This window comes from Sarcophilus harrisii, chromosome 3 (assembly GCF_902635505.1).
Source record: "Sarcophilus harrisii chromosome 3, mSarHar1.11, whole genome shotgun sequence".
In the NCBI taxonomy this organism is placed as follows: Eukaryota; Metazoa; Chordata; class Mammalia; order Dasyuromorphia; family Dasyuridae; genus Sarcophilus; species Sarcophilus harrisii.
In genome coordinates this window covers 598,363,175-598,389,744 of record NC_045428.1, presented here as the reverse complement: position 1 = coordinate 598,389,744, position 26,570 = coordinate 598,363,175, and the positions used below count along the sequence as shown (strand labels likewise).

The window sequence follows — 26,570 nt, the reverse complement described above, 5'->3', positions numbered from 1 at the left end:
CCCCTCTTCTAATGGGTAGAAAAATATGTTTCTTTGTCAATACTTCAGCTGGCTATTGAGTTGACTTCTGATATCTTTTAAAAGTTGTTTTCCTTAATATCACCATGGTCACCATTCATATTGTTCTTAGTTCTTCTTGCTTTAGTCTTCCTAGATTTATATAAATCTTAATTTTCTCCAAATTCTTCATATTCATCATTTCTTATGCCACAATATTCCATTACATTCATAGGTCAAAAATTCAATCAACAGCATTTACTCAGCACTATGTGCCAAACACTGAGCTGAGCAAAAGGTAAAAACACAGTCCCTGCCTTGAAGAAACTCTCACGTTATAGTACAGGAGCAGCATACAAATAATTGCATATAAAAGACAAATGCGATATTTGAGCTATTCTTCACCTGATGGGCGCCTACTTTGTTTCAAGTTTTTTGTTATCACAGAAAAACGATATACACATTTTGATATTTTCTGTCTTTGACTCCTGTTATGACATCACTGGGTCAAAGGACACAAACAATTCCCTGTACTTGAACTGTTTTATAGCGTGTGTCCAAGTTGTTTTCCAGAAGGGTTCAACAGAATGTGTGGGAAGCCAGATAGTTTAATATTGTCCCCATCTTCTCCTGGTTCCTTCAACATTGACTATTTCTATACTTAATACATCTTTGTCAATTTGGTAGGCGTAAGGTGGAAATTCATAGTAATTTTAACTTAATTTCTGTTATAAGTAGAACTGTGTATTTAATTTCTGTTATAAGTAGAACTGTGGAGTATTTTCTCATATGAGAGTCTACTTACAGCTTACACTAACTCATAGCTCTTTTTTTTCTCCTCTCCCTCCCCCAAAATATGGATGCTTTTCAATACACTGACGCTGGCTTCTTGATGCTCTATTTCCAGATTCTGGGTACTTTGCCTAGCTATCTTTCATGCCTAGAATTTTCTCCCATCACATCTGTCTCTTGACTTCCCTAGCTGCCTTCAGGTGTCAGATAAAGTCCCACCTTCTACAAGATATCTTTCCCAATTCTTCTTAAGGCTAGTGCCTTGTCTCTGTTGATTACTTCAAATAAATTCTGTATTTTTATTTTTTATATCTTGTATTTTTACATAGATATTTGCATGATGGCCCCTCTATTAGACACTAAATTCCTGAATCACAGAAAATGTATTTTGCCTTTTTTTCTATTCACAAGAGCTTAGTATATAGTAAGAATTTAATAAATGTTAGTTGACTGAGAGATAAAACTATGTAGCAGCAAGAGAGCCAGGCCATCTTGAGTCAGAAAGATCTTGAGTTCAAATCTTGCCTCTGACTCTGTGAAAGCATGTGTTAGTTTTTTTGTTGTTTTGTTTTTGCTGTGACAATTGGAGTTAAGTGACTTTCCCAGGGTTACACAGCTAGGAAGTGTTAAGTGTCTGAGGCCAGATTTGAACTCAAGTCCTCCTGACTTCAGGCCTAGTGCTCTAGCCACTGCACCACCTAGCTGCCCCCCAAATGTTATTTAACCTTTAAGTGTTCAGTATTTAATACTATAATTTATAGAACCAGCATTTGTAGAAGTTTACCACACCAATCAAATCAAATGTCTGGGCAAAATCAAATTAATAATTTCATGTTGTTGTTGATCATTTGTGTTTCTTCTCTGGAAAATTGCATATCTGTGACCATTCATCTCTGTGTCTTGAATCTCAGACTTTTTTAGTTGTTTGATGAAATTTTTTCTCAAACAGGCTTCTCTTATATTATTTTAAATGATTTTTAAGTTTTAGGTTGTCAAAATGTTTGTTTTATCTTTTATCATTTCCTCCATTCCGTGTTTGATAATGATTTTGCCCCCAAACCATATACCTGAAAGGTCCTTCTCTTTCCAATTTTCTTTTTCGAAAAAATGCGGTATTCCATTGGAAAACAGTTTGGCAGAAAGTCGTTTTTGACCAGTGCCTTACATTACAAGCCAAAATAAGCTGTATCACTACAAGTTTCTGAGTACAAGTCAGTACTTGTAGAAGGATTCGTGTTCAGGCATTCATTGGATTAGATGGCCCCCAAGAAGTTTCTTTCAATCCTGAAGTTCTGTAAACGTCCCAGTCTCTACAGAATGATTATCCAAAGCCTTTCCAAATTTATTCTGTTCATATAATTTCTCCACCATCAATTTTCTAATGGCTCATGAGTTGTTGCTAAAAAGCTTTTTCACATTCATTTGTTGACATTATCCCTAACTAGTTTGATTTTTCCTGATTCCTAAGTATGGATTATGGTTAAAGACTTTCCTACATCCATTTCTTTAATATTGTTTCTATTGGTATGAGGTTTCTTGTGATTTCTAAAAGAAAGTGTGCATGAACAAGTACTTATTAGGTGCTAAGATTGCCAAGTTCTGTGCTAAGTGCTAGTGATACAAGTGCAAAAAGCAAGATAGTCTGTACTCCAAGAGCTCACATTCTAATGAGGAAAGACAGTAAACAGGATCTAGGAAGCCACCTGTCCTTTTCGGGAACAGGGGTGTGCAACAGATGAACATTCAGACTTAATTGATGAAAGCAGAAGGAAGGAGAAGAGTCAGGAATCTGGTAGAAGACACCCAGAGAATGATGTGGGCTTAGGCTAGACCTAAGGGACATTAGATTAGACAGGTTCTCACAAATCAGGAGCATGGGGCTCTAGGGTGGAATATGGAGGAGTAGCCAAAACAGAGGGCGAGCAGTATAGTAAAAGGTGACCTGTAAAAGGTGCTGCAGAAAGCAGCACTGTGGAAAGTTCTTCCACATTTATTGCATCTAAAAGGTAATTCTCTATTTTGAATTCTAATGGTTACAAAGGGAATAGCTAGAACTATAGGCCTTCCCAGAATCGTTACATTCAAAGAATTCTCCTGATGTGTGAAGTTGCCATTGCTTTCCCAATTCACTAACGTAAGACAGCTTCTTTAGTATGAAGTTTCTGATGTCTCCTAAGTAATGAATGTCGCCGAAAGCCTCTCCCACATTCATTACATTCAAAGGGCTTCTCTCCAGTATGAATTAACTTGTGTTCGATAAGATTTGCTTTGTGTTTGAAGGCCTTCTCACATTCATTACACACAAAGGGCTTCTCTTCAGTATGAAATATCTTATGTATAGCGACTCCAGTGTGAAGTTTCCGATGCTTCCTAAGGGCTGAGCTTTGCCTGAAGTTTCTTCCACATTCATTACATTCAAAGGGCTTCTCTCCAGTATGAATTAGCTTATGTTTAGTAAGACTCGCTTTGCAATTGAAGGCCTTTACACACTCACTACATTTAAAGGGTTTCTCTCCAGTATGAGTTCTCATATGGAGATTAAGCTTTGATGGGTAGGTGAAAGCCTTCCCACATTCATTACATTCAAATGGTTTTTCTCCTATGTGAATTTTAATATGTTTAGTTAGTCTTCCTTTGTCTATAAAGGCTTTCCCACACTCATTACATTCAAATGGTTTCTCTCCAGTATGAATTCTCTCATGGAAAATAAGCTTTGATGGATAGCAGAAAGTTTTCCCACACTCATTACATTCAAATAGTTTCTCTCTGGTATGAATTCTCTTATGAAGAGTAAGACTTGACGCGTAACAAAAGGCCTTTCCACATTCATTGCATTCAAAGGGTTTTTCTCCAGTGTGAATTCTCTTATGTCCAATAAGACTTAATCGGTAACAGAAAGCCTTCCCACACTCATGACATTTAAAGGGTTTCTCTCCTGTGTGAATTTTCTTATGTCCAGTAAGTCTTCCTTTGTCTATGAAGGCTTTCCCACATTCATTACATTCGAAGGGTTTCTCTCCAGTATGAATCCTCTTATGGAGAGTAAGTTTTGATGGGTAGCAGAAGGTCTTCCCACACTCATTGCATTCAAAGGGTTTCTCTCCTGTGTGAATTTTCTTATGTTCTGTAAGTCTTCCTTTTTCTTTAAAGGCCTTCCCACACTCACTGCATACAAAGGATTTCTCTTGAGAAAGAATACTGTCATGCTTCCAAAGTGAGGTTTTCTTGAAAATTTTCCCATGTGGTTTTTCTCCAGTGACTGATCGATGATACTGACCAATTTCTGAGTGGTAACTGAAAGACTTCCTGCATGCATTATATCTACAATAGTTCTTATTTGAGGAGATTTTATAACACTTTAGGGGACTGGAAAACTGCTTGGAGTTCTTGGCAAGAACACCATGTTTACAAATGCTTTTTCCTTTTGAAATTCTCTGTTGTGGAAGGTTTAAACTCAGACTGAAATTTCTCTCAAGTTTATTACCACCATGATCGGTGGTCATTTTTCTGGATTTTCTTTCCTTGTTTTCTTTCTGCTTTTGTAACCTGCTATCACATTCCCAGTCTCCTGTCAATTTGTAATCCCTAGGATCATCCTTTGCAAGTCTTTTCTTGGATGGCTTTCCCATAGAAATGCCCTGTCTTGGAACTGACTCCGTTTCACACATCTCCTGAATGAGAGAATCTGAAGGAAACAAAAAAGTATTAACCTACTATTCTTGGAAGTGGGGAGCAAGAAGAAAAGAAACTACTTGTCACTATTTTCTGAATACTTCTCTTTGAAGGAGAATTACTGATCTTGCAAATATAGAGGAAATTAGGTAGGATTGCTAATAAACCACCGTTTTGCCTTAAGTAACATTCTCCAGGATAACTTAACTGTCATTCATGGAGAAAGAAAAGACGGGCAGCCAGCTTAAAGTCAAACTTATTATCAATATATTCCCAGTACTCTGGCACTGGAGTCATTGTAATGGGCAAACTGTCCAAATTTTTAGAAGGGGGAGAATTAATGTTACAGACTACAGATGAGATGCCTGAAGCCTAATGCCAAATTCTTGAATTTACCAGAAATCAGGTAGTTTATAAACCTGAGGCAATGCTCATAAAGACTCAGAATGAACTCAAGAAAAGCAAGTTTTGCAAAACAAAAGTTATTTCTTTTCAGTGCTAACATTTCTTGACAATAGGGGATGCTGGACAAATCAGGTACTGAGATTTTACTAACATTTATATGTTCAAATCTCTCAATAAGACCGGTGGCTTTGGATGTTTACATATAAATGCACAAAGTAGTAAATAATGAGCAAGGTGAATTGAATATTTTAAATAAAGGAAATAAATTTGGCCAATTAAAGATCACAAAAACTTATTGAGAAGATATAGTTAGAATCTCTCTAGTACTCAATTTTCTTTTCTGTACTTTCCTTGGACAAGATAAGCTTTGAGATCTCATTCAGAGCTATCTCTGTGAAATCTCTGAAAATGGGTATTTGACGACATGCTTCAGCTAAATTAAACAGAATAGGTAAAAGAGGAAAAAAGAATAGCAAGTTATGTAGAGAAGATATGCAAATAGAAATGGTGGGAAGCATGGTATAAATCATTTAGTAAAGATCCACTGAGGCAGAGACATAAGCAATATTGTCATCGGAGTACACTCAGATCACCTAGAGATAACAATGAAATAGATGAAGACTTTGGGAAACAGATCCCAAGAATTACAGAGAGACAGGCAGGATATGATGATAGGAGACACCACCATCTGGACATCTAAGATGCTGGAGGGCCTCTCCCATACACTTCTAAAAACAGAAAAGCTAATGTTATCATTTCTTGACATGGCTTAATGCTAATTTTGAAAAAAGTGAGGAACCAACAAGAGTAATTCTATTTGAAATCTTATTCTTAACAACAGGGAAAACCTGGTTGCTAGGGTGGGAATGATAGAAATCTTAAGGGGAAGCAATTAGTCCAATCAATAGAGAGAAAGAATCCCAAAAGTCTCACATGCACATTAGATTTTGGAAAAGCATAATTCAAAGCATTCAGAGAAGAAATAGGTAACATTCTTTGACTTAAAATTTTATGGGGAGAACAAGCTATGAGGAATGGTAGGCTATCAAGAATTACATTCTAAAAGCTCAAGAAATAATTCTCAATAAAGCACAAGGCTGTTTTGGATGCTCATCAACCAATTTAGATTTCAAAATAACTAGGACATCTGTTTTATTTAGCTAAAGGCAGACAACAAAGAATGAATATAATGACATGGTGTGGTCCAAAGAGAATAGTTCCCAAATTCTAAAGATTGGAAAAACTGTGCTGAAAAGGAAAGGACAACTCCAAAATTTTTCAAGTCAGGCATGGAAGCACATGCTATTGGAGAAACTGAGGCTAGTGTCTTGCTTGAGCTTGGAAATTCTGAACAGCATGGGCTATACAGATTAGATATCTATTATAAGTTCAGCAACAATATGATGAATCCCCGGAAGCAAGGGGCCACCAGACTGTCTAAAGAGACTTGAACTGGTCCAAGTCCGAAGTTGAGCAGGTCAAATTCCTATACTAATCAGTAAAGGGATGGGGAATAGTCCCTATACTTTCTGTGTGGCAAGATAAGGAAACTTAGGCTTTAAATTTTTTAAAGCTATTTACAGGGGAAAAAAAGGAAGATGAGAAAAATGAAATGACCTGTAATTGGTCTTGAAAGGTTAATCACTAATAAGAGAGAAAAAGCAGAACTGCTCATTTGTATTTTGTTTTTTGACCCAACACTGAGAAATGGCTCACAATCTCCTTAGAAAGGAAAAAGGGGAATTGTAGAGTTTAGTTTTATCAAGTATCCAAAGAAAACAAGAAACTTCTATCATGAGATATTTTAGTATCATATGTTGCAGTGTTCATAATAATTTATTTGCAAAAAAATAAACCAAAATGACATATGCAAATAATTGCATGACTATATGTTGAAGCATTTGCAGAAGGAAAGAAATTCTCTGAAAACACCAAGAAGATCCTGCAAATTAAATGCACATTTTTCTAACTAGTGACTTCAGGGCAATGGTGGACATATGGGAGGATGGTGAAATCATGTTTAAAAGTATGGCTCAGGAAAGATTTTCACATCTATAGATCATGAATTCTTTTTTTGAGACAAGATCTGGGAAGCATCATACATGACAAACACAAAATAGTATAAAAAATGAAATGAAATTTTGATAGCAAACAACTTGTTATTGATTTGGGATTCATTCATTCCTATATCAAATGTCTATATATTGTCAGAAACTCAATTTGGTAAAGATCAAAATTAATTCAAAACTAAAAGAAAAATAAATGTTTTTTAATTGCCTGCTGTGCTGCCTGAGGATAAAGTATAAAGGAACAAAAAAAAAAGCAATCCTCAAGGAGCTTACTGTATACCATAAGAACTTATGTAAGGTATAATATAAAGGAGGTAAAGGAGAGATCCATTTATCCAGCAAGGATGTAATATATAAAAACAGAAAGTCCCTGAACCTTTAGGAATATATCTGGGGTCTCTCATTAAATTGCGAGCATTTCATTAGATCATTAGCTCCTTAAGGCTTGGGACTGCCTTTTGTCTCTTTTTATATCCCCAGTTTTTAGTACAGCATATAGCACATGCTTATATTGATTGACTGGTTTTCTAAAGAACACTTCAAGGAAAAGATCATGTTGAAACTGAATCTTGAGAAAAAAGAAGACTATTGAATTGCAGAGATGAAGAGAATACATTTGAAGTATACTAAGAAATGGAAGTGAGACTCTCTTACAATGGAGTGTAACAAAAGCTAGTAAGAGATGATTTAACCTAACACTTCCTATCTTTAAAATCTGTATAACCGTTAATATTCTAAGATGAATTGCCACTTCTCAAGGTCTTATTTTATAGAATCAGTGAATTCTAATTCTTTCCAATCTCTTGACCAGAAAACAAAACTCATTCAAGGATCTTACCAATGCTAAAAAATGCAGGCTAGATTAACATGATGGCCATATAGCTCGTTCTTGTCATTTCTGATTGCGCTGCCAAGACTCACTTCTAATTATTCTAACAATTTTCAGGTCTACAAGAAGCTGTAGCTAAGACCAACATAAGAGTTACAGGGAGATCAATTTTTGTTTCAATATAAAGCAAGAATATTCTAATTTTTAAGAGTAGTTTAAAATGTAAATTGGTTATTTCACAAAAGAGAGATAGCTCCATAACTGAAAGTATTCAAACAGAGGCAAAGTAATCAGTAGCACAGAGCAAATTCCTACAAATTAGACTGGGCAGGCTTAAGCCTTTAGGGGCTTTCCAACTTAGATTTATTCATCATGGCATCATTCCTGAAAGTTATAAGAAAATTAAGTTGACCCAGAGATCACACTGATAGACGTAAATCCTAAGGAAGTCAATGATAGAAAGCAAATACCATATAAAGCAAAACACTCATAGTAATAGCATTTTCTTATCATCAGAAAATTGTTTAAAAAAAAAAAGGTAGATCACATTATCTGGGGATTGGCTAAATAAATCATAATATGGATATATAATAGAATGGTAGATGCTATACAATGATATGAGATACAGAGAACCATGGGAAGATCTACATGAATAGATGCAAAATGAAGTGAGCAGAATGAGGAAAACAATATAGAAGGATGACAGCAATATAGACAGAACATCAAAACAACTGAAACTGAATACTGTGAAATGATAATGATCAAGGATGGATTTCCTGCCAAGATAGGTATCTGAATGAGAGGCACCTAGTACCCATATCTACTCCAACAAAACCTTGATTTTATACTAGATTGAATAATGATCAAAAAATCTAGTCAAAAACCACAGGAGTCTTCCACCCCCAGAATTGCACATGCCAAAAGCTGAAAGGTTAATAAAGGGATGCTTTAGATTGCTTTTTGGACAATTGGAATGTTTAAACAAGTGGCGATATATGGATGTAATAGAAACTATTATATCTTTAGAAATGACAAAAGAGACAGTATAAGAGAATACCAGTAGTATGAATAGGGGCAGAGTAAGGTAGGAAAACTAGAAGAATCATCTATACAAAGACAACATTGTAAAGATGTTGACTACAATCAATTCATTTCCAGAGGACCCATGATGAAAGCATGTTACCCACCTCTGGATAGAGAAGAGATACACACAAAGTGTGGAAAGACACACATTTTTGGATATGGACATCACAGAGATGTGTTTTCCTGGACATTACCAAGCATTCTTTGTTTCCTTTCTCTTGGTTTTCAATTGGAAGAGGGAAAAGAAAGAATCAGCAACAGTTATTCCCAAAAAAGAACTATTGAAACATTTTTTTAAAATGCATAGAATAGAAAAGGAAGATAGTTTTGAAAATAATATAGAATTTGTTGCGTAATTTTTTAAAAAACAAAAAGGTATAAAATGGAAATTCAGTTTTATAGAAAAATTCTCTTGTGTTCTGCTTTGTATGTGGTAATGATCTTTTTTTGGGGAGAGTGTTTAAGTTTAGAATAAAAACCATTTAAATTTTTACAAAAGCTTATAATAATCTCACTTAGCCATTCACTAAGAGGCAGCTAAGTGGCTCATTGGATAGAATCCTGAGCCAGGAATCAGGAAGACCCAAATTCAAATTCTATCTCAGGTACTTAGTAGTTGTGTGCCTAAGCAAGTCATTTAACCTATTTGCCTCAATTTCTTCAACTATAAAGTGGAGATAATAATAACACCTACCTCTCAGAGTTGTAAAGATCAAATGAAATAATATTTGTAAAGTGCTTAGCACATTGGGTATTAAATATTTATTTACTTCCTTCTTTGCAAAGTCAGGGAACTATGGAAGTAGAATACAGAAGATGGGATGTGGGAAAACAAGTCTGTTAATGCAGCATTGGAGGAACTATGAATTGGTGTAGCCATTCTGGAAAACGATTTGGAATTATGCCCCCAAACTCACTAAACTATGCATACCCTTGACCTAGACAAACTACTACCAGGCCTCTAATCCAAAAAGATGAAAGAAATAGGAAAAGATCCCTTAAGTACAAAAGTATTTATAGCGGGGTTTTGTTTTTCATTGTGGCAAAGAACTGGAAACCAACAAACATTCCTCCCTATAAACTGAGGAATATCTAAACAAATAATGGCATACAAATAGAATAAAACAGAATAAAATAAAAAGAATAAATCACAAAAATTTTAAAAGAGAAAACAAACTTAACAAAAAAAGTTGGCAGAGCTGAATCATGGATTTAGTATAGATCGTCATGGATTTAGATAACCATAACAAATCATTAAACTCAAATTAAGCTTTAGTTTTATTGCCAAGAAAACAGATAGGAAGAAGGAAATTTACACTATCATGGGGCAATTGTGAGTGCTTTAGAAACCTTAATTACCATGTAAATATAGATAACTTCTATTAATAAATAAAATAGTAAAACAAAATGAATTATAAATAAATTAATTTATTTTTTACTAATATCAACTAATTGATACTTAAATTAATAAAGACAGTAGGAATAAACTGGACTAATCCTACATCTTTTCTTTTCACACAGTATTACATTTACTTCAGCTATTGGGAGTTTCTCAGGCCATTACATCATTTGAGACTAGGAAAAGGCTGGGTTTTGGAGGTGTTAACAGGAGAAAGTAAAGCTGCTATTGTTGCTTTTGGGGGGGGATATATAAGGGATATATGTAAACTAACAATTAAAGCTATAAAGTCAAGAGAGAGAGTAGAAAGAATGAGCACAGAAAATAAACAGATGCCATTGCAAAGGGAGAGAGGCAATAGCATGGAAAGAAAACAAATGCATAAGAAAAAAGAGTAGGGCTGAGGCAGAATTCAGAATGTTGGGCTGAGAAATCCTAAGCACTTGCAACAGTGAAATGGACTCAGACTGAATCTGTAGAAAAAAAATTCCGTAAATTTCTGAGTAGGGATCTTGAGGAAAAGGATTTTAAAGTATTCTAAAAATTACATTACAAAGATCACTAACTTGTTTATACTCTTTAACGCTTCTATAATGCTTACCCCCCACTGCCTAGCACATAGTAAGTGCTCATCAAAGCTTTATCACTGAAAGCACTACTAAGTGCCTGTTCCAAGAAAGTCAGAGAATGAAAATTCTGCATAAACCAAATATTTATGGCAGCATTTATCAATCAGAAAGGAAAATGGGTTCTCATTTTTTTGGAGAATACTTGAACAAACTGTATTATATGAATGTAATGGAATACTAACAATTTAGAACTATGAAGAATTCAGAGATATTTAGTCAATTTTAGATATTTTAAATATTTTAGATATTTAGTCTCTTTTAGAACAATGCAAATAGAACCAAAAATATAGTTCATGAAATTACTATAATATAGATATAATAATGTAAAAAACAAACAAACAAATACTGAGAGAATTCAGAATTCTGATCATGCTTGACCAATGGCAGTTTCCAAGAACTTTAATGGTGAATTATACTACTCCCTAGTGATAAACTGACAATAGGCAATAGGTACAGAATACACTGAGTGTTTTTCAGAGATGGTCAATATATTGGTTTGTTACTCAATTGTACTTGTTACAAGGGAGAAGCCTTCTGAGAACTGAGGGTAAAAGGAATTTATTGTGACATGACAACAGTACTTAAAAAAAGAAAATCTAAATAAAACCTTTTTCAAAGAAAGGAGTGATTTTTTTTCATTTTTTCTCCTTTCAGTCCATTTCTTCTTTTACAACATGATTGATATGGAAATATATCTTGCATGATTGCACATGTGTAATCTATATTAAATTACTGTCTCAGGGAAGGGAAAGGTGAGGGAGGAAAGGAAAAAATTTGGAACTCAAAAACATTTTTAAATGAATGTTAAAATTATCTTTATATGTAATTGGGAAAATAAAATATTATTATGAAAAACAAAGAAAGGAATAACAAGGGGCTAGACTCAGAGGCAGGAAAATTTAGGAATAAATCCTGCCTCTAGCATTTTACTTAGTGACTATAAGTCAATTAATCTGTCAGCCTCAGTTTCCTCACCAACTCAGGTGAGGATTAATTAAACTCGGTTTAACTGGGGATAATCCTGGCACTTATCTCATAGTACTGTTGTAAAGAAAGAATATATGTTAAGTACCTTTCATATCTTAAAAGTGTTACATAAATGTTAGCAATTATTATCATTAAGAAAAATAGCTTGGCAGATTAGTAAAGAATCTCTAAACTTTAAGGGATTTCAGAGTCCAAATGGTTCAATTCATACTTCACTAAGAATCCCTTTTACAATATATTCAAAGGGAGAGGGGAAGCTTGGGGCTATAGGGCAGAAAGTGCTGGATCTGCAGTCAAGAAGATTCATCTTTCTGAATTCAAATCCAGCCTCTGACACTCGCTAGCTGGGTGATCCTGGGCAGGATCTCTTTGATGAGATCCTGGGTAGGTTGGCAGACAAAGAATGAAATATTTATGGAATTGGTTCCTAGAGCAGAATACTGTTAGGATTCAATTTAGCCTTATGGTTCCACACTCTGTGAAGGTTTCCTCCCTTCTCTTTGCAGGTGGGCCCACCTAGCCATGTCCTGTCAGAAATCCCAATCATGTCCCTGAAGTTAAATTTTTCCTATCAATCTATCTATGGCCCATGCCATCTTTACATCACAAAACTCTGACTCTGATTTTTGCTTTTTAAAATCATTTTCTCCATCTCCCAAAAGTTCCCTCCAAAGCAAAAAAAAAGCAACAAAGCAGCCTATAGGGCAAGGACACTCATTCAGAGTAAAGTTGGCTAAAATATAAAAAAAATACACAAAAAAATAGTGTTCTTCCCTTACTCCTCTCTCATGAGTCATGGTGTCCCTCCTCTGATTCCCCCATCACGCTTCATGGTGATCTCCCCTCTTAACCACTATTATGCATCATAGCGTATTTCTTCTTTCTATAGCTAACTAACTCTTTTAGGGTGCTGCCAACTAAAGGCATATTCCAGGCATATTCCAATCTTATGGAATGTTTCCTTTCTCCTGACTGATTGCAAGTTTCACTAGGGAAATTATCTTTTCCATCATTAATTATTAAAATCCCTTTCCTTATTATATGCTCTTCCAATTTTATTTCATACTTACCACTTCTGGTGCCTATTTTATCTTTTTGTTTTGTCTGTAACCTTTTTTTTTTTTTAAAAACAAAACAAAACCCTACCTTTTGCCAAAGAGAAGGGCCACTATGAATTCTTCATGTGACCAAACCCCTACATTTGGTGCCTATATCAAACTCAACCTTTGGTCCACATCTTTTGTTGCTATGGCAACATCATAATTGGTATCTTAACTACATCATTTCACCCTGCTTGCCTCAGTTTCCTCATCTGTAAAGTGAAGTGGAAAAGAAAATGGCGAACCACTCTAGTATCTTTGCCAAAAAAACTCCAAGTGGGGTCCCAGAGTCAAGAGCAACTGAACATCAATACCAAGTAATTATTCTACTTTTGCTTTTCAGACCTCCAAGGAAACTCACTTTCCCAGAAGTAGCTTTCTTCACTTTGGGGGAGCTCTGTTAGAAACCTTTTCCTTATATCAAGCATAAATGCATCTCTCTTCAATTTCCACCTACTTTCTCCATTCTGCCCTTTACCAGCAAGGAGAAAAAGGTACTTGAAATCGGCTCTCATGCCCCGTCTCCCCCAATTGAATCTGTTTAGTGGGCCCTAACATCCCCTTTTCCTCGGGTTGATCTTCATATGACATACACACAAAGCTCTTTGCCATTCTGGCCTGCTCCCTAGCTTACCAACATTCTTGCTAAAATCTGATGCTCAGAATAAAGCACAATACTACAATGAAGAGACAAGAGGAAGAAATAACAAGTTTTTATATATCTACTGACTAGTACAGTGTCTGACACCTAGGAGGGGCTCATGGAACAAAAGAACGACACAACTGAGTGGGTAAAAGGTTGCCCTCTGCCGAGTGGGTAATTAAATTGATCAAGACAAACAAAACCGTGTATATTAGTAACCAGAGTGGAAACGTGTCCTATGACTCCACAAATGACCATAAACTACCTTGAATAAATATAAACAGCAAAGAAGCTGCAATTATTTCATGAGATACTTACACCAGACCTTGTACCATCCCTGGCTATTTGCTTTCTTTGTTCAGTTTCTGTTTGTAAATAATACTTGACCTTGGGTTGGGATGGCAATCCATTGTACCATTCTGTCATCTAGCCACTAAGGACTGAATCTCATGAGAAAATTCCCTTAACCCAATTAATCATAATAAATTTACACATATTTACTACCAATCTGGCTTGGACCCCTGTTTCTTCTATATCTCAATATTATCTCAGAGATCTGAGTCCCTACAATTGGTATATCAAGGGAAAATTGATCAGCCCTCTTTCATTAGGTCTTAGAACTGGTGTAGCTGACAGGATAGTTTGTCTTGTTACATATCTTGTGTCCTTACAAAATGTTGCTTGAGAAATATTGACAAATCAACCTATAGGCAAAGGACACTCATTCAGAGTAAAGTTGGCTGAAATATTCATTTTCCTAACAACTAATTTATATATGATGGATAATCATATATCAGATGGAAATCAGGAAAAAACTTGGATAACTACAACTATTTATCTGATGACTATTCTGTTTATTTGTGACTTAGCAGACAGATATATGAATTCTGGTTCTTCATCATAGAATGGAAGTGAATCATTTCACATGAGAGATCCTGCTTTGGAGTAGGTCTGCCTTATGCAAAGGCAGAACTCTGAATGGGTCTGAGAAGGAAGACTTTAGAGTCTGCACAGTCCTTGGTTGCCTAAAAGAGCTGATTAGTGGGGAAACTGTTGTATAGGGGAACAAGTTTCTACCTCTCTCTGCTTTTTCAATTATATGTTATACAAGTAGAAATGCCTCAAAGCCTGGGCAAAAGAGCTGATCAGGAAGGGCTCTATAAGATCCCAAATGTAGGGTTTTTGTTTAGCTGAGAGAGTTTAACATTGCCCTGGCAGCCCAGGAAAGAACAACTGACAGAGAAGAGGCCCTAAGCAGCAGAAAGGCTGAGAGGCCCCAAAGAGCAACAGTTCTGCTCATAAGTAGACTGAAGAGTTGACTATCAGAGAGAAAAAGGCCAACAAGGGTCATGGTTCAGAGTTATGAGGTGCTCAGGGTTCATGTATCCCTTACATGCAAATGGTTTTGACGCTGTTTATGCCTACTTGTCCCCACAGTTGCTAAGGTCATCACTGAAAATGTGGCCCACGTTTATGGATGGAATTTATGTTTAATTTTCTTGATAACTTTTTATCAGAAACATTCACTATATGAAAAGTAACAGTGTCCTCTTGGCTTATTTGTTAAACAGGAAGCACAGCATTGAGGGTTATAGGCACTATAGTTATAAGTAGTGGAAGTACACTATCCCCCAACAGCATTACCCCCTTGTAATCTAAGAGTGAATTTTAACAACATGGCCACCTTCTTCTGGGAAAATATTGATTTGCTAGAATGAGTGCAGATTGGGTGTTGAGAGTTAGATGAAAGAGGAGAAAATGGAGGTTTGGCACCCTATTGCACGTGGATTACAAGAAGATGAGGGGTTGGAGAGGGCTGAAGCCACAAGAATAATGAATTCAAGAAGCACAGCAAAGGATCAAACAAATGGATTTGATAACTAATGGGAAAGAGGAGATGAACAAGTTTTATAGCATAGAAGATTATTAGTGCTTTGGCCAGAAATGAGGAAGTTCAGGAAGAAGACACATTTGGAATAGATAAATTTAGTTTGGGAAGTGTTTATTCTTTATTTTCAAATACCAATGACATCATGAGTGATATCTTAACTCAAAGGCAAAATGGATTTAAGGGAGGCAGAGTTGCCCAAAGTAGTCCCACTCTCTCTTCCAGAGTCATCAAAGTCCAACAGAAAAAAGTCAAGATGACTGGCCACGGTCCAGCATTCAGTAGGTCACCTTGGCATGTCTGTCCAAGTTTTATGTGCTACACAAAGTGCCATCATGGCCTTTGGAACAAACTTATCCACCTATTCCCATAAGTCTTCTCATGCTTTGGGTAGATAGTGCTCTAACTCACCAATGGGTGAGAGATCTCACTGATTACCTTTGGAAAATACTGTATTTGCAGAGAGAGGAGGTCATCCAAACAGACATGCTTTGTAGGCATGCAAACAAAGAACTAAATGCCCATGACAGAAGTCAGGATTAAAGATATGAAATTGAGAATCCTTAGTGTAGACCAGATACTAAAGGACTTAAGTACAGATGACTTGTCTGAAGAAACAGATAAGAACAGAAGGGCGAGCAGAACTTTGGAGAGAAGCTTTGGGAGATAGAGAAAATGATTTTAAAAAGCAAAACCCAAACAATTCAAGAGGTAAGAGCAAAAGGACAGTGTCTCAAATGGAAAAGAGACAGTACATGAAGGATAAAAGTTTTCCAAATAGTATGAAAAGATTATAAAAGATCATGAAGTCAGAAGTCTCAATGGCTCTTCCAATTACTTCCCATGTAACTCTGAAGAAAGAGCCCAAGAAGTCAGAACACTAGTTGGAATTCTTGGTGCTGATACTTACTAACCACACGAGAACAGGGTCAACCAAAGATGCTTTTTTCTGCTTTTCTTTTGGAAAACAAAACAATAAGCCAGGTCACACTAGTGCATTTGGAAAAAAAAGAAAGGAGCCTGCAAGAGAGAAACAGAAAACAATACTTTATATAGAATAGGAATATAGTAAGTGCTACTGAATTCAAAAAAAGAGAAGGAAATCAAAGGAGGAAATAATCATGCAAAGATGAAGTTTGTGTTAAGGTTCAAAAGGAGACCCCAAAAGGTTGGGGTTGCAGACCAGTATCACGAGGTTTTTCAAAAGAATTTACAGGCTTGAACCTATCTCCAAGTTAAGGGGCAAAATTTATTGTAATTATAAAGCCAGTTTAAGTGGGCTAAGTTCCAAAAGGAACTAGCAAAGAATCAGGAGAAAGAAGATAAATTTATAGGACAAAATTAGAGAGATAAGCTTCATGTTACTTATTTGGTAATTATATGGCTTCCAGGTAGGTTTGAGGGGTGATCTGTTCACTCTTGTCTCAGGAACTTGGTTATTACTAACCAGAAGCAATGTTAGTAGGACCATCCTAAGGCCAGAAGACTTTAGAATCATTGACAGACAGATTGTTAGAACAACAACACTCTAAGGTCGGGAGATCTCAGGATCACTGCTATATTTCCCCTAGAAGCTGTACCCTATCAATTGGAGAATGGAGGAAAATGGAGAAGGGGAAATATTGGGAAACCATTTTCCTAAAGAGAAATATTAGGGTATGTGAGTGAGGTAACACTCACCTATTTCGTTCCTTCTTCAAAGTCCCCAGGAAACTCTGGGCAGACAGGGATCTCTATTAATAGAGATGTCAGCCCCAAACAGTCCCAAATGTGGCCCGACCCAGGTTAAAACGTAACTGGGAAATACTGAGAAATACTGAAGCAAGAAAATGAAAATATAATAAAATATAAAGTATACATATTAGAGCCGAGTTACTATGTGGCCTGCAGGGATCTTTAGGAAGGGGTCAGGGATCCCCCTTTCTATTTGGGTGACAGTGCTCCTCTGGACAGTCTCCAGAAAGGGCTCTCTCATGCCTGAAGAGCAGGGCCGTTTTCTTCAAATCTCTCTTGTCTGCTTGGTTGCCACTCACCTGAACAAGAACTTCTTGAGTCATCTTCCTCTGGGCTCCAGGGTACTTCACCATTCTCCAACTGGTGGATCACATCTGGTTGAAAAATGAGGAGACCTGCTCATGGGAAGGAGATGGAAGAGGGTTTAGAATTGAGCTTGAGCTGTCCTACCATACAATCTTAGGTGTTTTTCTTTTTCAATAAAAGATGGGATTTTAGGAAGAGAGCCTACAGTTCCAAAGACCTTCAAGATATATTCTCAATTGTATTGAACAGGAAGCAACTTGGCAGCAGGCTGGGGGGTCAAAGTTGATTTGGTTCCAAAAGAAACAGGCCCTTGACTCAATCCCTTCGATGAAGAGGGAAACATTATAATCTTCAGGGTATATTTACTAGAATATTCCAGAGTAATCTTTAACCTGGAGTGAGTGAAAACTAAGAAAAACTGAGTCAAGATCAGCAGAATAAGGCTATGGGTTTTCAATTTAGAAAATAAAAGACTTGCCACGTGGAACCAAGAAGCAGAAACATCCTCTCTCTTGACCCCAAAGGCAATCTCCTTACATTATCCATTATTAAATATCTGTCAAAACCAAGCTAAACCTCTTGTCCACAATTCAGATATACCACAGCTTTTAGCAAATGAGAATGTGGAGGCTCTGATTTACAAGGGAAAGCCTTCCTTACCAAGTAAGACCAGGTTTTTATAGTTCTCCAGCATCACATCCTTGTACAGATCTCTCTGATCAGGGTTCAGCTGCTTCCACTCTTCCTGTGTGAAGTCAACAGCCACATCCTTGAATGTCAGTAATTTCTGAAACAAATACATTTCTTTTCAATCCAAGACCACCCAATACATGACCCATCGAGGAGATGTAAAGTTGATAAGAGGTACTGGGACTGGTCCTCATGGCACTGAGCATTTTGAAAAATTGTACAGTAAATATTTACTGAGAACTCATTCATGTGCTTTAGCAATACATAAAGTTTTGCTTGAATGTTCAATTTCATCCTTCCAAACCAATTTTTCAAAGTGTGTTCCAAGCAAGCCATCATTCCCTACTCAAACACAAATAAAGTCAACTTTGTTGTTCAGACATTTACAGTCATGTCTGACTCTTCATGATCCAATTTAGGGGATTTCTTGGTCAAGATGTTGTGGTTTGCCACTTCCTTCTCCGGCTCATTTTACACATGAGGAAACCGAGGCAAACAGAGTTAAGTGACTTGTCTAGGGTCACATAACCAGTATGTATCTGAGACCAGATTTGAACTCACAACACCTGACTCCATGGCTAGCGAGACTATCCACTCCAGCCACCTAACAGCCATAATCAATATGCATCATTTTGTTAGATACACACCTCTGACATCAATAATCATATTATATACATTAATTTCTAAATAGATCAACAAAGGTATAATGCTCCATTACTGGTCACTGTATGAAGCAGAATTCAACAGGAAACAAATAATGTATTCAGGTAGTTGTCCCTTCTAACTCCTGCCACTCATGTGACCCAGATCTCTCACCCAAACCATTACTTTCCAGAGTCAGATTCCCACAGAACCGGGTACTCTAGCAGTTAATTACATAAAGATCTTAAAGCACCTATAGTAGAAATTATATACAAAGAACAATGAGACAGAGCCTTGATGGAATAAAAAGATAAAATATCATCCCTGCCCTCACATGCTTCCCCACATATTACAGGAAATGACATTTGCACAAATAACTAGCATATAAAATGAAAGATGAGAAGAACACCAGACAGGTGCAAAATAAATACTTTATAATGTCCAAGGGAAGATGTGCTGTCACTAACTGGAGCAGGAAGAGATTGGGTGGGTAGGATCAAAGACTCTTTAGATAAGAGTTAATGTTTGTGTTGGATTAAATAATTGGTCAGCTATCAACAGAGACAGGAGTAGGTAAAGCATTAAAGCCACAGAAAGCTCCTTAAAATAAGATGGTATTTAGTATACAATAGGGAGTCCATTGATTACAGGAGAAATGCAATCAGAGCAATGCTAAAGGAAACTCAAAATGACCACAGGAGGGAGGATAGACTGGAGAATAGAAGACTACAAGGATTTCAAACTGTGTTACGATATCACATCCTCCAAGTGCAGAGTAATAAAGGCCTGCATTGGGGCTTTGGGGATAGAGAGGAACAGCTACATCAGTGCACAAACACTATTCCCCTCTCACTTTTATTTCCAACTGTGCCCAGTGGAAGCCCCAACCCACTGGGGAAAACTCCCTTTCATTCTGAAGCTGCTTCACTTTTAATAATCCTTTGCTGTTCCTAAACCCTGCCAGATTCTCAGGGAGCTTGGTCCTGGGGGCCTCCAGGACTCAAGAAGGAAGAGGGAGCCCATTCCTTGCTCCTGTGCTGGAGGTCCCAAATTTACCGATCTCTCTCCATTTCTTTTTATTCTAAAATCATGCTGCCTACTAAGTATATCCATTCTACATACTGTTCTCTACTCTCTGCTGCCATCTCCAGCTCTACCATCCTAAATGACTTTAGTACCTGGCACCCAATTTTTTTCCTGCATTCTGTATTGTTCTTGCCATCACCCTCACAAGGGCTGTTTATCATCCTCACTTCTACCATTACTCTCATAATAACTCTCATCCTGACTCTACCAACATCTCTGTAAGGGCCATCATCCCTGATGAAAATTCCTATGACATAGAGATTCCTTATCTCCCCAGACCTCCAACAATGAGATCCCCTCCAGCACGGACCTCCCTAGACTTGCTCTGGCTCTCCTGGAAGCTCACTCTACTTTTAGAATTCATAGAATGGAGGCACCCCCTGCTCCGGCTGCCTCCCCATCTGAGTGGACATCCCCTTCCAAAGGCAGCTGGGGGGCTCGGTGGACAGAGAGAACACTGGGCCTGCAACAAGATGCTGAGCAGATCCAACTTCAGGCACTTACCAGTGGGGTGATCCCAGCACATCACTTAATTTCCACTCATTTCCTCAACTGCAAAATGGGAATGATAGCATTTATCTTCCAGGGTTGTGATGAGGACTGAATGTGATTTTTGTAAAGCTCTTAGCAAAGTGCCTGGAATTTAGTAAGCATCTAATAAATGCTTGCTTCTCTCCTTTTTTCTTCCTTTCTTCTTCCATCTTTCTTTCCTTCCTTCTCACCCTCTTTCCCTTCCTTCTTACCTTCCTTCCTCCATTCTTCTCTCCTTCCCTTCCTTTGTTACTTCCCTCTTTCCTTCCTCCCTCCCTCCTTCTTTCCCTCCCTCCTTGTTTTCTTCCCTCCTCCACCCTTCTTTCCTTCCCTCCCTTCCTTCCTTTCCTTTGTGTCTTCTTTTCACCTTTCTTTCTTTTTCCCTCCCTCTCTCTCTTCTCCCCTCCCTCTCTCTCTTTCTTCCTTCTCCAAACCTCCATTTAAGGAGGCCAGTTCTCAGGGCCTCAAGGAAAGGAAGGCCTCAGACCTGTATCAGGGCACCTAGTAGCTGTGTGGCCCACGCCTCAGATTTGGGTCATGGATCCAGGATAGCCTGTGGAGGTGCTCTGCACCTAGAGGTGACATTCCTGGGTATAGAGGCTCCAGGCAATGTACTGAGAAGGGGAGTTCAGAAGTAAGCAGCAGATCCTGAGAACTAGGGTCTCAATTCTATGATCTAGCTTGGTCTGCAGAGGAATAACTAAGGCCAAAGGGGAACCTACAGCTCCTTCACTCGAAACCAAACAGAGATTTCTAGCTGCCCGATAGCGGCTGAGCCCTACACTCAGTCAGTTCCAAACCCAGCTCAGATCAGGGGGCAGCAGGCTTTGCCTAGGATGAGACCACTTTGGGAGTGCTGGAAACTTGCAGATCCTCAGGCTGTCTCGGAGATCCTAGAATAATATGAGGATGAATACCTCTAGAAAGCAACAACAGAAGTAGCTTCGACTTTCCCTCCAGAAGCGAGCAGAGCCCAGCTTTAATGTCCAGTCCAAAGCTAGAAAGCTGTCTGGAAGAATGAACAAACTAAAAAGCTTCCCACCATAAAAAGCCATCAAGCAGGGAAGCTCGAGGTACAAACTCAGACAAAAATGCCTCCAAAGCATCTATATCCTGACACAGCGAAGCGATGTAGAGGATGGAGCACTCAACCTGGAAAATCTGAGTTCAAATTCAGCCTTGGCTATTCCCTAGCTGTGTAACCCTGGGCAAATAATTTCACCTGTTTGCCTCAATTTCCTCATTGGCAAAATGAGTATAAAAACATCCACCTCCCAGGATCATGGTGAGGAGAACAATAAGATATTGGTCAAGCACTTACCATCATGCCCAACACGTCGTTGCCAACTAAATGCAATTATTGTTATTACAAGTAAAGCCTGAGAACAAAGCTTGAGCACAATACCCTTTGATCCAGCAGTGTTACTACTGGGATTATATCCCAAAGAGATTATAAAGAAGGGAAAGGGACCTATATGTGCACGAATGTTTGTGGCAGCCCTTTTTGTAGTGGCTAGAAACTGGAAACTGAATGGATGTCCATCAGTTGGAGAATGGCTGAATAAATTGTGGTATATGAAAATTATGGAATATTACTGTTCTGTAAGAAATGACCAACAGGATGATTTCAGAAAGGCCTGGAGAGACTTACACGAACTGATGCTGAGTGAAATGAGCAGGACCAGGAGATCATTATATACTTCAACAGCAATACTATATGATGACCAGTTCTGATGGATCAGGCCATCCTCAGCAACGAGATCAACCAAATCATTTCTAATGGAGCAGTAATGAACTGAACTAGCTATACCCAGAAAAAGAACTCTGGGAGATGACTAAAAACCATTACATTGAATTCCCAATCCCTATATTTATGCACACCTGCATTTTTGATTTCCTTCACAAGCTAATTGTACAATAATTCAGAGTCTGATTCTTTTTGTACAGCAAAATAATGTTTTGGTCATGTATACTTATTGTGTATCTAAGTTATATTTTAATATATTTAACATCTACTGGTCATCCTGCCATTTAGGGGAGGGGGTGGGGGGGTAAGAGGTGAAAAATTGGAACAAGAGGTTTGGCAATTGTTAATGCTTTAAAGTTACCCATGTATATATCCTGTAAATAAAAGGCTATTAAAAAAAAAAAAAAAAAAGCTTGAGCACAAACTTAGCTACGACCTGTATAAAAGAGAGTTTGAAATTTTTTTTAAATGATAGGAGAGGGTCAGCTAGAGAGAGGAGCAAAGTGGAGAGAGTAGCAGCACTGAAGCTAGGAGAACCTGAGTTCAAATCCAGCCTCAGCCACTTGACAGTTACTTGCTATTTGACTCCGGTAAATCATTTAACTCTGATCTCCTTGCAACAATAACAACAACAAATTTTAAAAAAAGAAATTAAATGAGAGTACTTGAGAGAAAAACAGAAAAGAAATGAAAGTTATAAGGATAATGAAAGAATTATGAGAAGAAAATGAAGAAAAGTAATAGAAAGGGAATTAAACACTTGGCACGAGAGGTACAAATCCTTTCTCAAACAACAAATTTCCTAAAAACTAGAATGAATGAAAGAGGAGCGAATGACTTCATGAGACAACAAGAAATATATATTTTTAAAATTAAAGCTTTTTATTTTCAAAACATATTCATGGATAATTTTTCACTATTGACCCTTGCAAAACCTTGTGTCCCAATTTCCCTCTTCTCCCACCCATCCCCTAGATCAGGGGTCCTTAAACTTTTTAAATAGGGGGCCAGTTCACTGTCCCTCAGACTACTGGCGAGCCGGACTATAGTAAAAACAAAAACTTTGTTTTGTGGGCCTTTAAATAAAGAAACTTCATAGCCCTGGGTGAGGGGGATATTTGTCCTCAGCTGCCACATCTGGCCCGCAGGCCATAGTTTGAGAACCCCTGCAAATGGCCCCTAATAAATGATAACAAGAAACATTAAACAGTCAAAAAGAGGAAATCTAAGAAGAAAATATATTTTATAGAAAAAATTGACAGAAAAGAGATCAAGAGAAAAAATATTAATAATCATTAGATTGTTTGAATGCCACAACAATAAGAGGGGGATTGAGGGCTAGACATACTATTGCAAGAAATCTTAAAACTACTTGGATCTCAAAGAACCAAAGGGCAAAATGGAAAGAGAAAGGGACCATTTGTAATCTTCTGACAGAAACCCCCAAATAAAAACTCCTAGGAATATCATAGCCAAAATTCAGGGTTTCCAAGTCAAGAATACTGCGAACAGCCAGAAAGAAAGAGAAAGCCACAGCTTCTCAATATAATCTTCAGGCTGGGTACTCCATCCATGTACCTAGTTGCCTCCCACCCCCACACCTATTATGTGCCAGGCACTGAGCATATACAACAAAAATTAAATGGTGTTCACCCTTATGGAACTTTCAATCTACTGAGGGGAAACAGTACATGTATGTATAAATAGAGAGATAGACATGGAGAAGTTGCAGAGATAGGGATAGAGAAATATAGAACATACTGAGTAAATATGATGATTTTTTTTTGTGGGAGGAAAGCCCCAACAACTGTAGTTGGTGATTGACTCCTGTGCTATACTCCAAAGGAAGCCAGGGATCTGGGGATATGCAAGTGAAGGAAAGTATATTATATTACAGTATCATTATATTAAAGGAAGCGGAAAGAACCTTTGCAGAGGCAGAAACACGGCAGAAACCTTTAATAGCAGGAATCTTAAGCGAGCAAGAGTGGTTGACAATAAAAGCATCAGGAAAAGCAATATTCAATGACACTGTTGAGGAAGGGATAAAAGATAGAGACAATTTATCAAAATAAATGAATACATTTTAAAAAGCGCAGGGCACGTCAAACTCCAGAATGCTATGTTGTTGATGGGATTCTTGTTCTTATACTATATAAACGAGGTAGTTGTGATGTCTCATTGAACATATAAAATTTGGGGCTTCTTTTTAGGAGAACATTAGTCCAGAAGAGAATTTCCAAATACTGGAACAGTACTGGAAATAAATTGATTCTCATGTTTCCTCGTGTATTGAATTCATCAGTTTCCTCATGTATTAAATAAGGAAATTAGATTGCAAAATTCTTTTGCGTTCTGATGGTCTATAAGATTTTTTAACTTTTTTAATAGCCCATTTATTATTATTATTGATTATATTTTGATTGATTGATATATTAATAATAATCAATGCTCAGGGCCCCAAATAAGACAAAGTCCAAGGGCAAAGACAAGAAATCTTTCCACACTTGGGGGAAAGGCAGCGTTCAGGAGGGAGGGCATAATGTGTATCTCACCTGACACTTGGCTTTCAGAACCACGGAAGCCATTGCTTCTTCCTCTTGTCGTCACCTTTCTTAACGAAGGGCAGAACCATGCCAAGGGAGAACTAAGGGATGAGAAAGAAAGCGTGAGCAACAAGCCCGCAAAGGCTGCGGATTGGGGGCTGATCCGGAAAAAGTGCCAAGAAATCCGCTCCGCTCCAAGCCAGGGAAGAAATGCCATTCAAACCTCGCCCACTCCCCTTGCCACGAAGAAAATGGGGTTTTAAAGCAATAGGAAACGGAGAGAAAAAATAATTGGAGTGGAAACGTGACCCACCCAAGGGGAAGGGAGAACCTGGGGCTTCCCCTCGGAAGACCGGAGTGCGTGTTGCCCTCGAAAATAACAGTAATCGGCCTAATTTATATCAAGAGACTTGACATCTGTTATCTATTTCGAGCCAACAACGTCCCCGGGGGTGGAAGGAGGGAGGGAGGGGGGTTGTGTGCTTCTGTTCTCATTTCGCAGATGAGAACATCGAGGCTGAAAGGGTGACTTGCGCAGGATGGCCTCGCTCCTACGCATCCAAGAAGGGCTTTGAACTACGGGCTCACCGATCCTACGGCTGGCGCTGAATGGCCCCCTCTTCTCTCCCCCGTCCCCCCCAGACCCGGATCTCTAGTTTTAAATTTCCACGGGGCTCACTCGGGCCCCCGCATCTAGCACCTGCCGGGGCACGGGAAGGGCGCTCACCTGTGCTACCGGCCCACCTGATCGGGGCACGGCGGAGAGTCCAAGGCAGGGGAGCCCCAAGGAGACTCCCCTTCATCCCCTGCGAGGTGCGAGGAAGGGGCAGGAGAGGCGAAATGCGCACATCCACCCGTGGGGAAGATGCAAAGGGGCGTACGGGGCGCCGGGGCTCCCCAACAGGTCTTACAGCCTCCCCCCTTGCCTACACACAGGCGTAGCTCGGCCCTGGGCCTATCGCAACACATCGGCACAGTCTGGTCTTTCCCTGAAGCCCACCTAAGGAGCAGGGACCCCCTGAGGGCGCGCGCACTCACCTGTTCGACCACTCACTTTAAGGATCGCAAAACTCCTCCAGCACTAAGATGCAGAACTACAACTCCCAGAATCCTTCGAGTGCTCAAGGACCACAATCGGCGCGGAAAGGTTCCAAAGTGCTTCTGGGAAATGGAGTCCAGGGGACTTCTCGGGGAGAGGGAATCCATAGGTTTCCTTCTGAGCAGGCGCACTGCTTAGGGTGTCAGATCTTCAGCATCTGGATCTTGTGTCAAATTCTGCGTGCTTTGTAAATAAAAAGCTTTACTTAAAAAAATTGAACAAAAATTCTGCCTGTTATGATCAGCTTTGGGGTCTTTCCTGCACGTACTTAGATTTGAGAATAAAGTCAATTCCTTTCCCTTTTTTTTTTTTTTCCTCTAAGACAATTCCATCTTATTTGCTGCAAAACCCGTTGTTGTCGTCGTTTTCAAAGAGCACCAGAATGACATCACCACGTTAGAGTGTGTCTGACTGTGACTGATCAGGCCGGGAGCAGCTCTGCCACAGGTCGCACAAATAGTCCCTGTGAACACACGGGAGGCACTTTCTCCCTTTGCTCATTGAGCTACCCCACCTCCATCTCAGCTTCAGAGGCTGCATTGAGTCCACGATCATTTGTGAACAAAAATCACGCACCAACTCTCCCTCCCACTCAGTCTTGGCTTGTAAGCTTTGCAAGTTGAATAATTTTATATCAATGCAGTAGCTGTGCTGGTTCTCATTAAAGGCTGAAAACATCATGCTAAAAAGCCTGCG

At 38.4% G+C, this 26,570-nt stretch overlaps 1 protein-coding gene across 4 annotated transcripts; it reads right to left on the bottom strand.

The window, feature by feature from the left end:
- Window positions 1-1,443: 1,443 nt before the first annotated feature.
- On the bottom strand, window positions 1,444-26,181 carry LOC100920547 (zinc finger protein OZF). Of its 4 annotated transcripts, XM_031963351.1 has the most exons (6): window positions 25,814-26,179; window positions 24,785-24,876; window positions 18,194-18,320; window positions 17,527-17,622; window positions 16,404-16,513; window positions 4,396-4,474 (listed from the first exon to the last, which is right to left on the bottom strand). In XM_031963351.1, the coding sequence occupies exons 2-5, from the start codon at window positions 24,815-24,817 to the stop codon at window positions 16,479-16,481; spliced, it is 291 nt and encodes a 96-aa protein (XP_031819211.1). In that variant the 5' UTR covers window positions 24,818-24,876; window positions 25,814-26,179; the 3' UTR covers window positions 4,396-4,474; window positions 16,404-16,478. The 4 variants fall into 4 exon arrangements, with proteins under 4 accessions (XP_031819208.1, XP_031819209.1, XP_031819211.1 ...); XM_031963348.1 differs by lacking the exon at window positions 16,404-16,513 and having other exon boundaries at window positions 1,444-4,474; window positions 25,814-26,181; XM_031963350.1 differs by lacking the exons at window positions 4,396-4,474; window positions 16,404-16,513 and having other exon boundaries at window positions 16,819-17,622; window positions 25,814-26,180.
- Between the last annotated feature and the right edge of the window lie 389 nt (window positions 26,182-26,570).

Bases quoted from the DNA above. Each gene is read 5' to 3' on its own strand.
- LOC100920547 (XM_031963348.1), bottom strand. From the start codon at position 24,817: ATGGCTTCCGTGGTTCTGAAAGCCAAGTGTCAG. The intron at 18,321-24,784 runs GTGAGATACACA...TATTTGTTTCAG, and splicing joins TTCTGAAAGCCAAGTGTCAG to AAATTACTGACATTCAAGGA. The intron at 17,623-18,193 runs GTAAGGAAGGCT...TCCCATGAGCAG, and splicing joins TAAAAACCTGGTCTTACTTG to GTCTCCTCATTTTTCAACCA.